Source organism: Melospiza melodia, chromosome 14, assembly GCF_035770615.1.
Source record: "Melospiza melodia melodia isolate bMelMel2 chromosome 14, bMelMel2.pri, whole genome shotgun sequence".
Taxonomy (NCBI): domain Eukaryota; kingdom Metazoa; phylum Chordata; class Aves; order Passeriformes; family Passerellidae; genus Melospiza; species Melospiza melodia.
The window spans coordinates 19144546-19159996 of NC_086207.1; the positions used below are offsets into that span (position 1 = coordinate 19144546).

At 59.4% G+C, this 15451-nt stretch overlaps 1 protein-coding gene across 4 annotated transcripts in view; it reads left to right on the top strand.

Annotated features, from left to right (window-relative positions):
• The first annotated feature begins 4555 nt into the window (after window positions 1-4555).
• Window positions 4556-15451, top strand: part of ABLIM3 (actin binding LIM protein family member 3) — a 44293-nt gene continuing 33397 nt past the window's right edge. For 2 of the 4 annotated variants that reach the window (XR_010029499.1, XM_063169059.1), the window contains exon 1: window positions 4558-4794. Coding sequence is in view for 1 of the 4 variants with exons in the window: in XM_063169059.1 (XP_063025129.1) it covers window positions 4782-4794 (13 nt within the window). In the remaining 3 variants the exon portion in view is untranslated. Of the gene's footprint in view, window positions 4795-15451 lie in introns of all 4 variants that reach the window. The other 2 variants (XR_010029501.1, XR_010029500.1) reach the window with 2 other exon arrangements.

Consider the following 15451-nt stretch of genomic DNA (forward strand, 5'->3'; position numbering starts at 1 on the left):
CAAAGGATGGAGCCAAGGATGGAACCAAGGATGGAGCCAAAGGATGGAGCCAAAGGATGGAGCCCTCCCTCGGTGGCTTTGCAGGATGGCTGCAGGTACAGATGGGCTGTGGTGCATCAGCTTTCCCTGGAGCACATCCAGATCCCACCCATCCTCCACTGCCTGGGTGCTCTTTTCACTGCCTCTCTTTGCACAGCACTAAAATTAATGCTGAAAATGAGAGTTTGCTTGAAAATAATCTATCATTTGATTATCACTTTAATGCAGGCAGGCCCGGGAACATCTGCCTCTGCCAGGCTGTGTCTCCTCCTGCTGATGTGGGGAATTGCTGGGAAGGGCTGCTGGGGAAACTGGAAGAAAGCCAAACCACTGGCAAATGGTGGCTGTGAGGAGGAGGAGGAGGATGAGGAGGAGGAGGAGGATGAGAGGGGACCTTTGCTGGACGAGGCCCCACTGCCCAGTTCACTGCCTCTGCTCCCAGTTGCTCTGTGGTCCAGGGACTCAGAAATTAAAATGTTCATCTCCGTCACGTGGGAAATAATTCTGCCATCACTGGGAGTGCCAGGCTTTGCACTGGGCAGCGGGCAGCAGCATCTGCCCACCCTTGACCCTGCCCCTGCCAGATGCCACCTCCCAGGGGACCCAGGGACAAGGAGAACGGATGGGAACTGCCCAGCGAGGCAGAATTTGCTCCCTGCCATGCCACAGCCCATGTGCCATGGTAGAATGGGGTCTGCAGCCCCCTTAGGCTCCTCTGCTGCCTTTTGGGAACATCACAGCCCCGGACTTTGAGGCTTTTTTTGGAAAATGTCACCAGCTTGTGATGAGTCAGCCGCGGCCCTGCGCAGCCTGCCCAGCGCTCCGTGCGGGGCGTGGGGCTGTCCCCAAGGCCATTCCCGCTGCTCTTTGCACTCAGATCATCCCGGGGACACGAGAGGCTGTGCCGGGCAGGGGCTGAGCCGGGGGCTGGGCTGCCAGGGCCGTGTTTGGCCGGCTGGAGCCGCGGGGACAGACGGACACATGGGCGCTGCAGCTGCCATCCCCGGCAGAGGCATCTCCAGCCCGCAGCAAAGGCTGCGCTCCCAAATGACTCCCGGTGGAAGGGAAGGGGCCGGGGCAGCGCGGGGAGAGCGCTGGGAGCTGTGCTGCAAGCAGGGATGAATGAGAGGGAAGTGTCCAGGTGTGATGGAAGGGACGATCCAGCTCCGAATAAAGCAGAAACGCCAGAGGCTGCTGATGGACCGTGCCCTGTGCCGCCAGGATTTGTGCGATCCTTTTACTCTCCTGACTCTCTCCCAGCTCTGCTCTGCGAAATTCCCCTTGCAGCCTCGCCATTCCTCATCTGTCCCCAAATCCCCTGGCAGCGAGGAGGGATCCCCTTCCCTGGGAACTGCCCAAAATCCCTTCCCAGGGACAGCAGCTGAGCACAGCCTCACATGGAAACACGCCACACAGATACATGGAGAGGTACTGAGCCTGATTTCTCACCATTCCTGCTGCAGGCGTGGCACAGGATGTGTCTGAGCCCAGCTCCCGGTGGTTCCAGGTACAACCAGAAATTCCCAGCTCTTCAGCTGGCATCAGGCAGGAACACAGTGACTGAGCAGGTGGGGGAGGTCTGGTTCAGGTGACTCTCAGCATCTTATGGAGGAAGGATAAAAATCCCAGTGTCCTGAGAAGGAAAATTAAATGAAATTAGCACCTTTTTGTCCTCTGTCCTTTTACGTCCATCACTCCCGTGTCCCTTCTCACTGGAGGGTGCAGGGTTCCCCTTCCTCTGCACAGCCTGAGCTCTGTGGGACCTGCGGGTGCTGAACGGAGCAGGAGCCTTGTGGGAAAAACACATCCAATAATTGCTGTGAAAATTCATGTTGCAGCGCACAGACACAAAGGGATGAAAGGAGGCTGCTTCAACATCCTGACATTTCCTCCTCTCTGACTCCTGTCTCAGGCATCCCCAACATCCTCTCGCGGCAGCTTTTGCAGGCAGCTCCCTCAGACAAAGGAAAGGAAATGGGATTTCCAAAAGGCCCTGGGATGGTGCTGAGGGGCTCGGAGCAGCGCCCAGGAGCTGCTGGCTGAGCTGGGGAGGTGACCGAGTGTCACAGCTCCTTGTGCCACCTCCCCAGCACCAGCACTCCCAGATCCCACTGCAGGGAGCACCCTGCCCACCTGGCAGTTCCCTGTCCCCTTCCCCACAGAGCAGCTCTGGCACCACCCAAGGGCTGAGGTTCTGCACTGGTGCCTCCTGAGATTCACCAGATCCACCCCATCCTCCTGTGCAGCCCTCTGCATCCCCAGCCTGTCTGTGCTGGAGATTTCAAGTTGTTCCAAAGGCAGCAAGTTAACAAGATTTGGAAACCAGGTCAGCGGAAGGAGCTCAATTAGCTGCTGAACCGTGGGGACCAGCTCAGGTCCTGGCTGCTTCATGGACTCCTCTGATGGGGGTCATTGACACCATTCATGTCAGTCTGGCTGGGATGGGGATCTTCCCTGAGGAGGGCACACCTGGACAGGAAACTTTACAGAAGGCCAAACTCAGTGCAGCCTGAGCCATCCCACCGTGCTGTCCCATAGAATCACCGCAGAATTATAGAATGGCCTGGGCTGGAAGGGATCTCAAAGATCATCCATGGCCCAGGTGGCTCTGAGCTCCATCCAGCCTGGCCTTGGACACTTCAGGGATGGGGCAGCCACAGCTGCTCTGGGCACCCTGTGCCAGGGCCTCCCCACCCTCACAGAGAGGAATTTCTCCCCAATATCTAATCTAACCCTCCTCTAAGGCCACTCCCTCCTGTCCTGTCGCTACACGCTCCTGTAAACAGCGTCTCCCAATCTTTCCTGTATCAGCAGCTCTGCTCCCCCCAGCCCTGCAGGAACCTGCAGGCTCCCACTCCCACTGCTCGTGCTGCTCTTCCCTGCCACCTCAGGGGAGGGCACAGCCAGAGGGGACAGGCGGCAGGGCTGGCAGGGAGCTGGCAGCACCAGCACAGCTCCCTGCTACCTGTCTTGTCACGTCAGCGCCAGCAGCTGCTGCAGATGAAGCAGCAGAGGCAGGGAAGGCAGAGGGGCTCTGAGCAGCTCTGCAGCCCCAGCAGTGCAGGGACACGGTGGCTGCCACGCTGCGTGACAAACCTCTGTCATTGTGGCAGGGCTGAGCTCACATCCTGCAGTCACAGCGAGGATCACAGCCTGGGAGGGCAGCACGGCGGGCAGGGGGCAGAGCCTGGCTCTGTGGGCACCCAAGGAGGGCAGCACGGCGGGCAGGGGCACAGCCCAGCTCTGCAGGCGCCCGGGGAGCAGCCTGGGCATGGCTTTGTTCTGACTAACGGCGTTTCAGCACAAAACAAGGGGCTCAGGGAGCCCTGCAGGGATCCTGAGGTGTTGCCAGCAGAGCAGGCTGCTCCGATCCCGAGGGAAGGGCCCCTCTCTGTCCCACAGCCCTGCAGACACCCTCAGCTTCCTGATCCTGGCATGGGACAGACGCCCAGGCTGCCAGGAGAGCCGGGGTGCCAGCCTGGACAGCTGCAGGAGGGAATCTTGGCACGGGAGGAAATCCAGCACAAATCACATCCCTCTGTCCCAGGACAGCATTTCTGGGATGCTCAGCTGGACAGCGAACAGCTCAGGGCAGCGGCGGCGCCCAGGGCTGGGCAGGAGCCCTGTGGCATGGAAGGACCAGCCAGAGGGGTCAGGGGCTGTGGGCAGGGCAGGGGCTGAACACAGGGCAGCTGGAAGGGCAGGGCAGGGCAGTGGGCAGGGCTGGGCTGCGGGCACCGACTGCAGCCAGGGCAGGGCAGCGGGCAGGGCTGGGCTGTGGGCACCGACTGCAGCCAGGGCAGGGCAGCGGGCAGGGCTGGGCTGCGGGCACCGACTGCAGCCAGGGCAGGGCAGTGGGCAGGGCTGGGCTGCGGGCACCGACTGCAGCCAGGGCAGGGCAGCGGGCAGAATCGCAACCAGGGCAGGGCAGGGCGGGGCAAAGCCGGGCTGGGCTGTGGGCACGACTGCAGGCAGGACAGGGCAGGGCAGGGCAGTGGGCACAAGAGGGCATCGGGCGGAGCAAAGCAGAGCAGGGCAGGGCACTGCCAAGGCTGAGCATCCTTCGGCCGCCTCCGGGTCCATACAGGGATCCGTGCCCGCCCCGCCCGCTCCCACCGGCCCCGCCCGGCCCCGCCCGTGTCTCCCGGGACTGTCGCTGCCCGCGGGCGGTACCGGGTGGTACCGGGGGGTACCGAGAAGGTGCCGGGGCGGTGCCGCTGGGCCGGGGCGGTGTCGCTGGGCTGGGGCGGTGCCGGGGCGGTGTCGCTGGGCCGGGGCGGTGCCGGGGCGGTGTCGCCGGGCCGGGGCGGTGTCGCTGGGCCGGGGCGGTGCCAGGGCGGTGTCGCTGGGCCGGGGCGGTGCTGCCGGGGCGGTCCCGGTGCTGCGCGGCCCCGCCGCCGCTCCCAGCCGCTATAAGCGGGCGGCCGCGGCCGCGCTCCGCAGTGCATGGCCGAGCCCCGGCCGGCCCCCGCCGCTCCGCCGGGACCCTCCCCCGGGCCGGGACCCTCCCCCGGGCCGGTGCCGTCCCCTCCCCGCCGGCCGTGACCTTGGCATCCGCCGGCCGCGGGGACGGCGCCGGGGACAGCGCCGGGGGATGCGATAGCGGCGGATCGCACGGGAATATTCTCCGGGGAGAGCGAGAGCGGCAGCCTCCTCCCGCGGCCGGGGAGCGGCACGAGAGGCGGATTTAAGGAGCATCTTGGCCCCTTTGTTGGGTGAGAAGGACGGCAAGGAGCGGCAGGATGAGCACCAGCAGTGAGTACGGCGTCCTCTCGCCTTGGCTGAGGGAGTGGGGCTGATACCGCACCGAGCTGGCTGGGAGCAATTGGAAAGAAAATGTCATAGCAGCGCTGACAAGCCCAGTGGGATGGATTTTGGGTTATTTTCCTGCTCGCCTGCTCTCTGACAGGCTCTGGCTCGGCCGTGTTTGATGTGGGCTGAGCCGCGGTGCTTATCTCCACGGAGTACTTTTCTTGGCTTGGATTTCTGGGGTTTTGGAGGGCAGAGCATCGACTGAAATGTCGATACGCAACATGGTGAGAGGCAGCCAGGAGCGCTCTGACAGGCACAGCCTCACTTGCTGCTGCCTCTGCCTGGGCAGAAATGGATGTGAGGGGAGGAGGAGAAAGGTGAGGAGACACCCAGAAACCTGAGCGAAGCACAGGTGCAGTCCTGGGGGAAAAAAATAAAAGCCCCCAAAGCTTCTGCAGCTGGGGTTGTGGGTGTTGCTATTGTGCGTGTGAGACAGGGACGGAGGCACTCATGCGCTGTGGATGGATTTCTAAAGAAGCAGAGCTCGGAAATGTGCTGCATAAGATGAGAACTGGCACCAGGCTGCTCACTTTGGATTCTGTGCCCTTGCTGGAAAGTCTGGGAGGATTGATCAGGGCCGAGCAAGTCACAATCAATTTCTTTTTCCTGCCTGACGTGCTGTGTGACAGCTGTGCCCACCTCGCTGGCACGGCTTTGATCCCCGTCCGTGAGTCCCTGCTGAAGGAGTTGGTGCTGGTGGCCACCTGAGGGGCTTCCTGCAGGCCTGGCCCCTCCAGGGCAGCCCCCCTGGCCCTCCGCGGGTGCTGGAGCTGTTTGGGGAGCAGAGCCCTCCCCCAGGCACGGAACAGCAGAGCAGCAACTTCTCCATTGCACTGGCGTGCTGAGGTTTCTCAATCCGAGGGCTTGGGGTGGTTCCCGAGCAAAACACCGTGAAAAATGCCTTGGCACGCTGCGAGCCAACAGAACAGGTGATTCCAGCTCTGTTGGGCTGTGTCAGAGGCGAGGAAACTTCGCAGGTGTCCTGTGCCCGAGCCACACCTGGGGCAGCGGTGAGGAGCCCCCTCCTCCCGGGTGGGAAACAATAGGGACTGATCCTTTCGAGCCCGCAGGATGCCTGGTAACAAAGGGGCCTCCCTCTGCTCCTCGGGGGGAGCAGCCCGGCTCTGTGCTCAGCCCTGCCGGGGTCTCCCTGTTCAGGTGGGACTGCTGAGCTTCCTCCGGGCCGCTTTTGGCGAACGCCTGTTGGTTCCTTTTGGGATTCCTTCCCAGCTCTTAACGGCAGCCCGGGCTGCTGCTGGAGATAAGGGCTGCTCATGGCACTGCTGTGTTCCAGCTATCTGATGGTGCTGCAAAACTCCCTCAGCTGTGGCCTCCCACGCCCATGGAGGTGCCAGGGAGCCAAACCCTGTCCATGGAGGTGCCAGGGAGCCAAACCCTGCTACTCTGCCCATGGAGGTGCCAGGGATCCAAACCCCCCTGCTATGCCCCCTTTTCTGCCCTGCCACACAGGGGAGGCCCCTGGGCACAGCCAGGAGTCCTTGGGAGCTGCTCCTCTGCCCCTGCCCGGCTCTGCGGCCCTGGGCACATCACTCAGCAGTGCCAAGGCTCTTGCCCAGCCTTCTGGGGGCTTTGCAGTCTGTGCCCAAATTGCCATTCCCCCATTTGAAGTAGCAGCTCTGTGACATGTCCTGGTTGGTGGTTTTGGGTCCCTGGAGGGTCCTTGGGAGCACCCCAGGGCTGTGCAAACCCTGCTGGGTGCTGGCTCTGCCCTCCTGGGCTCCCACTGCTCTCCCACAGTGGAGTGCTCTGAGCAGGGCGGGGATGCCCAAACGCTGCTTCCCCTCTGTTCCAGCTCACTCTGTGAGCCAGGCTGGGCTGTGGGGCTGTCTCTGCCATCAGCTCCTTCTGGAGCTGCTGTGGGCACTGCCAAGAGCTGCCTCACCCAGCTCTGGGCATCCCTCCCCAGCCTGTAGCCCTCCAATCCATCCACGAGGCACAAACCCCAAATCCTGGCAGCCTTGTGCCAGTGCCACTTCTACCCTCCAGTCCATCCACGAGGCACAAAACCCCAATCCTGGATGCCTTGTGCCAGTGCCATCTCTGTTTCACCCCCTGTGATGCCCCTGGCACTGCCCTACCCTGGCATTTCACCCCTCTGCTGGTGCCTCACTGGAGTTTGGTGCCCCTTCCCAGCCCTCCCAGCATGGGCAGAACTGCTGCTTTGATTTTTTTTGGCTGTTTTTCCCCCCAGGACAAGGGCTGAAGAAGCCAGATTGCGCACAAATTTATGATGCCCAGGTGTTCCTGTGCCTGCAGGGCTGAAATTTTGGGGCTGGCAAAGCAAGGAGAGGCACAGCTGAGGACAGAATGGCACCATCTGATCTGTGAGCTCCCACCACTGCTTCCCACCGCTCTGGGTGCGTTTTGTTCGCGCTCCTCCCCTGCCTGAGGCTGATGTGAGGCAGGAAACCTGTGGCTGTGGGCCATGGCTGGCCCTGGGCCACGCTGCTGAGCAGATCTGAGAGGCCTCCAGGAGCTCTGGGCAGGATTTGTGGCTTCATCCCCGGAGATGCTCCATGCACAGGAGCCTTGCTGAGGGGACGGGGGGTTTGCACCCTGGATTTCGGTGTCGCCGTCTGTCCCATGAGGAAGGCAAAGCCAGATAGAAATTGTGTATTTGGGGTGATAAAACCACTTGATGCCAGGTGTAAATTCCTGTCCTGGGGCTGCAGAGGGTGCAAGGTGGGAATGTGGCCTCTGCTCCTGGGCTGGCAGTGAGGGTTTGGAGGGCACAGTGCTGGGATTTACACTCATTATGCTATCAGTGCCTCTCGCTAATTGCTTACAAATGGATCCCTACCTTAGCAAACAGCTCTGTGCTGCTGCTTGGCATTCCCATGGCAGCCTGTAGGACAAACCCTTGGCCAAGAGAACATCCCTAAAAATCAGCCCCTGGAATGTGGAATGTGCTCTGCGTGCAGCCAGCACCTCCCTGGCATGACTGATGCTGTGTTTGTGCTGAAAGGGTTAAAGCTGCCCCTGCCCCCAGGATCTCAGCCCCTGGAGTGAGTGGGAAGGATCCTTCTGCTGCTCTGAGGGAGCCAGCAGGGCTGGGTGCTGCAGGTCCCTGGAGTGCTGCTGTGAGTCACCCGTGGCATCTGCACATCATCCATCCCTGCTGGGGTGGCACCGGGGCTGTGCCAGCCTGGGCACTGCTTGTTCTGGGTGGGAGGAGAGGGCTGTGCCAGCCTGGGCACTGCTCTGGGCAGCACCAAGGTGCCCCTGCTTGTTCTGGGTGAGGGGCTGTGCCAGCCTGGGCACTGCTCTGGGCAGCACCAAGGTGCCCCTGCTTGTTCTGGCTCCCACCCAGGACATGCCAGCCCCTGGGGGTGCCACCCTGGCCAGCTCTGGGTTGGGCAGGTCTGGATCAGTGTGGCACTGGGTGATGGGGCTGGCTCACACACCTGGCATCTTCCAGACTCCCTCCTGTCCCCAAGGTGGGACAAATGGCCAGAATGTGATGGCAAAGCAGCTGAGGGCAGGCTGAGCCATTTTCCCCCATCCTTGGAGCAGTGGGAGCCTGGTGGAGCACAGAGAGATCCCAAAGCAGGTTTGGGATGCCAAGTGCAGAGTGCCATCCCCATCCCTGGCACCCCTCAGATTCCTGTCCCTGCTCAGAGAGGGAAGGCTGGGCAGTGAAGGATTTGGGAATGAGGTTTCCTGACAGACCCTGTGCACGCAGCATGTTTGCCTGGTTATTTTTGTCCTCCCTCAATCATGCTTCTCTCAGATCGTGATCCTCTAAGCGTGATTACCCCGTAATCTGCAGGCACATGTGGCTACAAGGTGTTTACCAGCAAACTCCATTAAGGGCTGTGTAATTAAAGAGGAATCTCTGGGAGCTGCAGCTCTGCTCCTGGGGCAGGTGATTGTCCCCACCCAGCTGGGAGGGTTTCCCATGGTCAGAGATGCAGGGAACCCAAGGGATCAGCCTGTTGATGCCATGAGCAGGGAGTTTTCCACAATTTGGGCACTCCCAGACTGCCTGCCTGCATTTCAGTCCTCTCAGCGCCCTGACAAACAAGCAGACACAAATCACTCCCTGTTTTCCTGGGCGGCCCAGCAGAGGCACAGTCACCCATTGCATTCAATTTGCTGCCAGAGAATTCCAATGCCAGGCAGCAGCTCTGTCCCTGGGCTGGTGGATGGGCCCTGTCCTCTCACCCGGGCTCTTTCAAACCCTCTTTCCTGGCAGCTGGCCCTTGGGAGAGCAGGAGCCACGGAGCCCTGCAGGCTCGGGGAGCGCGTGCTGGAAGGTCAATGGAAGCACTGAATTCTTCTGAGGGCCTGGCCTGCTCTTCTCGAAAAAAAAGCACATTTTCTAATCATCAACTGGCCCTGCTCGAGCAGGATAGCAGCTTTGGGATGGGGACAGGGGCCCACGTGCTGCTGCCTGTGCTGGGAAGGAGGGAGGGAGGAAAATCCCACCCGGCTCCTGGCAGACCCTGCAGCCCCGTCGGGCTGGGGCCATCACGAAGCGCTGGGAACACCTCGTTGGGTATTTTTAGTTGTGAAATTCGTCAGAGCCTGAGCTGGGAGCGCTGCAGAACCTCCAGAAAGCATCTGGGGGTGGAGTGGTCATGGCAGGAGCTGGGCTGAGGAATGATGGGGAGGGAAGGAACAGGTGCCTCAGGCTTGGGGATTGTGGCTGTGGGCAAGGCTGGCAGGGCATTGGAAGCCTGGAGCAGGGACTGAGGCTGTGGGCAAGGCTGGCAGGGACTGGAGCGGGGATTTTAGCTGTGGCAAGGCTGGCAGGGGTCTGGAAGCTGGATCAGGGGATTTTGGCTGTGGCAAGGCTGGCAGGGCACTGGAGCAGAGATTTTGACTGTGGGCAAGGCTGGCAGGGTCTGGAGCAGGGATTTTTGTTGTGGATAGGGATGGAGGGTCTGGAGCAGGGATTTTTGTTGTGGATAGGGATGGCAGGGTCTGGAGCAGGGATTTTTGTTGTGGATAGGGATGGAGGGTCTGGAGCAGGGATTTTGGCTGTGGATAGGGATGGCAGGGTCTGGAGCAGGGATTTTGGCTGCCAAGTCCTCCTGTGCCCAGCACCTCTGGGGTCGGGGGCTCGGTGCATCCTTTGGGGAGCAGAGCAGCTGGCATGCCCTGAGCCCCACAGCCTGTGGGCACTCAGGGAAGGCTCAGGAAAGGTTTATCAGGCCCAAGGTGATCTCCCCCAGGAGCACACTCAGCTCACAGGTGCCGTTTATCTGCTGGTGGCTCAGGTGTTTGACAGGACCCTGTTTGTGGGTGCATTTTTCAGCTCAGGTGCATTTCTGTGGGTGCTTTATCAGTATCAGCCATGAGCCCTGGCCTGGGGATGGATGAGCTCTGAGCGCTGCCTGGGGCGGGAGCAGCAAGGAGAAGGAGCTGGAGCTGCTGCTGTGCTTTCCTGAGCCAGCCTGTCTGACCTTCCTTTCTTCTTACCCTTGCTGGCCGGGCAAGGGCTGCAGAGCCCAAGGATCATTGGTTTTCTGTTCATGGACGTTTGACTGCACTTCCATTTTGAATCAGCTTCTCCCCGAGCCCTGGGAAAGGCCCAGAGCTGGGGAATTTTGTGGGGAGGTTTCTCTGGGGAGCAGGTGCTCGAGGTTTGGAGCCATCCCCTTGGCTTCTGGATTTTCTTGGCATCAAGTGGCGCGTTTGGAGAGCTGGGGAGCAGGAGAAGCTTTGCTGGTGCCAATGCCAGTCTCAGAAACCCTTCCTGAACCCAGGCTGAGTTTGAGCCCCACGGTTTGACTGGGAGCAGGGAGCTGTGTGAGTGTTTCCCAGCAGGATCACACAGCCAAATGCAGAGCAGGACTCGCTGGGGGCTCCCAAATCCCCTTCCAGGCCCTGTGGAACAGCCCCCCTCAGAAACACCTCCCTTGTGGGAGCCCCTGGCCTGTCCTTCCCAACACCCCTGCTGTGCTGGGCTGCCAGCCCTTTTTGGGGATATTTTGATTTTTTTAACTTATTTTTGGAATATATTTTGATTTTTTAAATTTATTTTTGGAATGTATTTTGATTTTTTAATTTATTTTTTAAATATATTTTGAATTTTTGAATTTTTTTATTTATTTTTGGAATAATTTTTTTAATTATTTTTGGAATATTTTTTATTTATTTTTGGAATTTTTTTTAAAAATTTTTTATGGATTTTTTTCTGGTTTTTTTTTCTTTTTTTGATTTTTTTTTTGGGGGGGGGGGATTTTTTTGTGGATTTTTTTGTGGAATTTTTTGTGGAATTTTTTGTGGAATTTTTTGTGGAATTTTTTGTGGCATTTCAGGATGGCCGGGGCTGGAAGGGCCCTCCAAGCTCTCGTAGCACCCCTGGCATGGCAGGGGCACCTTGCACAGAGCAGGGCGCTCCAGGCCCTGCCCAAGCTGGCCTTGGACACTTCCAGGGATTGCTCCTGCTGCAGAACGGGAGCTATTTCTGAACCCCCCTGGGGACTGGGTGGGTCTGGGCCTGGCCCAGAGGCTCCTGTGGGGACATGTGGGGCTCTCCCAGTGCCAGCTGCTGCCAGGGCGGCCACAGAGGGCACAGGGCAGGGGGTGGCCCAGGGTGGCTCTGCTGCACCCCCTGAGCAAAGCCCTCAGAGCTGCAGAGGAGCAAAGCTGAGTGAGGAGCCCCTTCCTGAGGCACAGCAGGAGCTGCAGGCCCTGCAGGGCCCCCTGTGCCCACACCTGGCTGGCACTGACAGCTGGCACTGATGTGCCCACACCTGGCTGGCACTGGGGTCACTGTGCCCACATCTGGCTGGCACTGACAGCTGGCACTGATGTGCCCACACCTGGCTGGCACTGTGAGTATCCTTCTCCAGATGTGCCAGCCTGCTTTAGGCTCGTGCCAGGCTGTGCCAGGGTGCAGGTGGCACCGGGGGGTGTCCTTGGGGTTTGTGTCCAGACTTTGGGACAGAAGGGGGTGGCAGCTGTTCCACAGGGAATAACCAGGTTTAGGGGGGCAAAGAGGGGATTCTGGGGCTGCTGCTGTGCCTGTGGGCATCAGGGAGCCCTCGGTTCTCTCTGTCTGTCTGTCTGTCCAGGCTGTGCCTGTGGGAGCAGGGAGCCCTTGGTTCTCTCTGTCTGTCTGTCCAGGCTGTGCATGTGGCCATCAGGGAGCCCTTGGTCCTTCTGTCTGTCTGTCCAGGCTGTGCCTGTGGGTATGGGAAGCCCTTGGTCCTTCTGTCTGTCTGTCCAGGCTGTGCCTGTGGGAGCAGGGAGCCCTTGGTTCTCTCTGTCTGTCTGTCTGTCCAGGCTGTGCCTGTGGGAGCAGGGAGCCCTTGGTCCTTCTGTCTGTCCCACCAGGAGGGCAGTGGGCTGGGCTGATCCTTCCCCTCTGCAAAAGGAGGTGCTGGATGAGCTGGCTGAGGGATGGAGCGTGGATGTGTGGATGTTCTCCCTCCCCTGCTTCTGAAAAAAAAACAAGAAAAGGCAGTGCCTGTGTGCTGAGTTATTGCTGATGACTCCTCCTGATGGGCTCCACATAAAATCCCTGCCTCCCTGAGGATGCTCCCCGTTGAAAGCTTTTATGGCATCTTAAAAATAGCCCCAGAGGGGGGGAGAGAATGAGAAGACGGATAGGTAGGTGGATCCCTAATAAGGAGAGGAGAGGAAACGGCTCGGGAGGGAATGGAAAGACTCTGGTGCACGGCATGTGAGTGGCTGCTCAGGGAGGGGACGGGGTGGCCGCGCTGAGCTGTGCCCAGCAGGGGCAGGGAACCCTATAAAAAGCCTGTCTGGGGGATCTGTGCCTCGCACAGGGGCAGGGAACCCTATAAAAAGCCTGTCTGGGGGATCTGTGCCTCGCACGTGCTGGGGACAGGGCTGGGCTGAGCAGCAGCTCGGGCTGTGCCTCCCCCAGGCTCCCCCTGCATTCTACAAGTGGCTGTTGAAAATAATCCCTGCCTTGGCCATGCAGCTGCTGCTCCTGGGCCATCCCCAAAAAGTGCCCATCCCCTCCCAAAAAAAGTGCTCATCCCCAAACTGCTCATCCCATCCCCAAAAAGTGCTGGGACCCTGAGGTTCCCAAAAAGGGCTCATCCCCAAACTGCTCATCCCCAAAAAAGTGCTGAGCCCCATCCCCAAAAAGGGGCTCATCCCCAAAAAAGGGCTCATCCCCAAACTGCTCATCCCCATCCCCAAAAAAGGGCTCACCCCATCCCCAAAAAACTGCTCATCCCCAAAAACTGCTCATCCCTGCTCGTCCCCTCCCCACGGGCTGCAGCTGAGGGATGGGATCACCCCTGGATCTCCCTCAGGTGCCCTTTCCCCTCTGGGTTGTGCCCTGGGGATGGTGCTGGGCCCCTGAGGTGCCATTCCCCATCTGGGCTGTGCCCTGGGAAGGACCCTGAGGTCCCTGTGCTGAGCTTGTGGCAGCTCTCCCCAGCACTCAGGGAGCATTTCCCAGGGTGTCTCCAAGAAATGCTAATTGCTTTGGCTTCCCTGGGTACAGCACAGCCACTGGGCACAAAGGGCTCTCAGTCAGCTCAGAGATCTGCCAGATCCTTGCTCTGGATCTCCTGGAGAGCTGCTGGGCTCTGCTGTGGCCATGCTGATCCCCACATCCCCTCTTGTCCCCAATTTCGGGTGGCATGAGGCACTGTGAGCTCTCTTTGGGGTGTGAAACCCCCCAGACTCGGCCCCTGGCAGGCACAGAGGGCTCAGATGCTCCCCTTGAGCTGTGGGAAGGGTGGCTGGAGGGGTGACAGGAGTTTCCCATCCTGGGGATGTGTCAGGAGCCATCAGCTGAACCCTGGGGTGCCACAGCCCAGCCCAGCTCTGCCCTTAGCAGGGAAAGCTCCGTGCAGGAGCCTTGGTTTGGTGCAGGCAGCTGGAAACTCTCCCTGGCTTTGCCCCTCTCCAACTGCAGGGAAAAATGCTGCTACCGAGGCTCCAGTGTCACAGCCACCAGCCTGTCGCATCCAGGCCATCTCCCTTTGCTTTCTTGCCTTTTTTATCCTTTTTTTATCCCTCTCAGCTAGACAGGAACCCAGGGAAGCAGAGGCTGTGGAGGGTTGGCAGTGCCCATCTGCAGGGAGCAGTGGAGCTGCAGAGCCCCTGCCTGGTGCTGGGGGTGGCTCTGAGGCAGCAGCACCTCCTGGCTGGGGTGTCCATCCTCCTCCTCCTCACCTGCAGGGCTGCAGCCTGCTCTGGGCTCCAGCACTGGCAGTGTCCAGCCTGGGGAGAGAGAGAGGAGCTCTGGGATCGCCCAGCTGTGACCTTCCAGTGCCTGAGGAGATGTGGAGAGGGAATTCGCCAGGGATGGAGTGGCAGCACACAGGGCAGGGCTGCGCACTGCCAGGGAGTGAGGTCAGATGGGATATTGGCATGGAATTGTTCCCTGGGAGGGTGGGCAGGCCCTGGATCCCTGGCAGTGCCCAAGGCCAGGCTGGATGGGCTTGGTGACACCTGGGACAGTGCCAGGTGTCCCTGCCCATGGCTGGGGGTGGGATTAGAGGATCTTTAAGGTCCCATCCAACCCAAACCATTCCATGATTCTGCCCCTGGTCCCTGCTCCCACCTTGGCTGGGAGCATCCCCTGGGTGTCCAGAGGGAGAGCTGGCCCAGGATGGGGACACTGCAGCTGGTAAGGGTGGGGACACTGCAGCTGGCCAGGATGGGGACACTGCAGCAGTCCCAGCCCTCTCTGCCTGCTGGGTGCCCCAGATGTGACAGTGCTCACAGGGGTTCTTGGATGAGGGGAGAGACGAGGATCTGACTCCATGTTTCAGAAGGCTGATTTATTATTTTATGATAGATATTACATTCAAATTATACTAAAAGAATAGAAGAGAGGATTTCATCAGAAGGCTGGCTAAGAATAGAATAGCAAAGAATGATCACAAAGGTTTGTGGCTCAGCTCTCTGTCCGAGCCAGCTGACTGTGATTGACCTTTAATTAGAAACAATCACATGAGACCAATCCCAGATGCACCTGTTGCATTCCTCAGCAGCAGATAATCAATGTTTACATTTTGTTCCTGAGGCCTCTCAGATTCTCAGGAGGAAAAATCCTAAGGAAAGGATTTTCCATAAAAGATGTCTGTGACTCTCAGGTGGCAGCAAGGCTCCAGTTTGGGACACAATTCACAATTTGGGCAGGCAGGTTTTGGCTCTCCTAACCAAAAGCACATCAAAGGCCACGCTCATTTTCCCCCTGCTGAAAGGGGACTTGTTCCCGGAAAGTGCCAGCGCTGCCGGGCCCATTGATTGCCCGTTAATTGTCGCTAATGAGGAGCTGGTGAAGTGGCATCCAGAGGCTCTTGGGGACAGACTGTCGCTTCGGCTTGGGAGGGACAGCTCAGCGGGGAAGGCAGCCGTGCCCTGCGTGGGTGAGCTGAGCTGAGCTGAGCTGCATGAATGGCTTTGTTAACGAGGAATGCTCCAGTTCCGTGCCGGCAGCTCGCTTCAGAGGGTCTTGGTGCTGCCCTGTCCCCTGATGGATTTATTTCCACGTGGAGAGTGGGATGGAGAGGGCTAAACCCACCCATGTTTTAAGTGATGCTTTCAATTTGAGCTTTCCTATTTCCCAGACTCGGTACTGTGTGAGTTATAACTCTGCACTCCACATAAAGTGTCAGCAGTTCTGCTCCCAGCT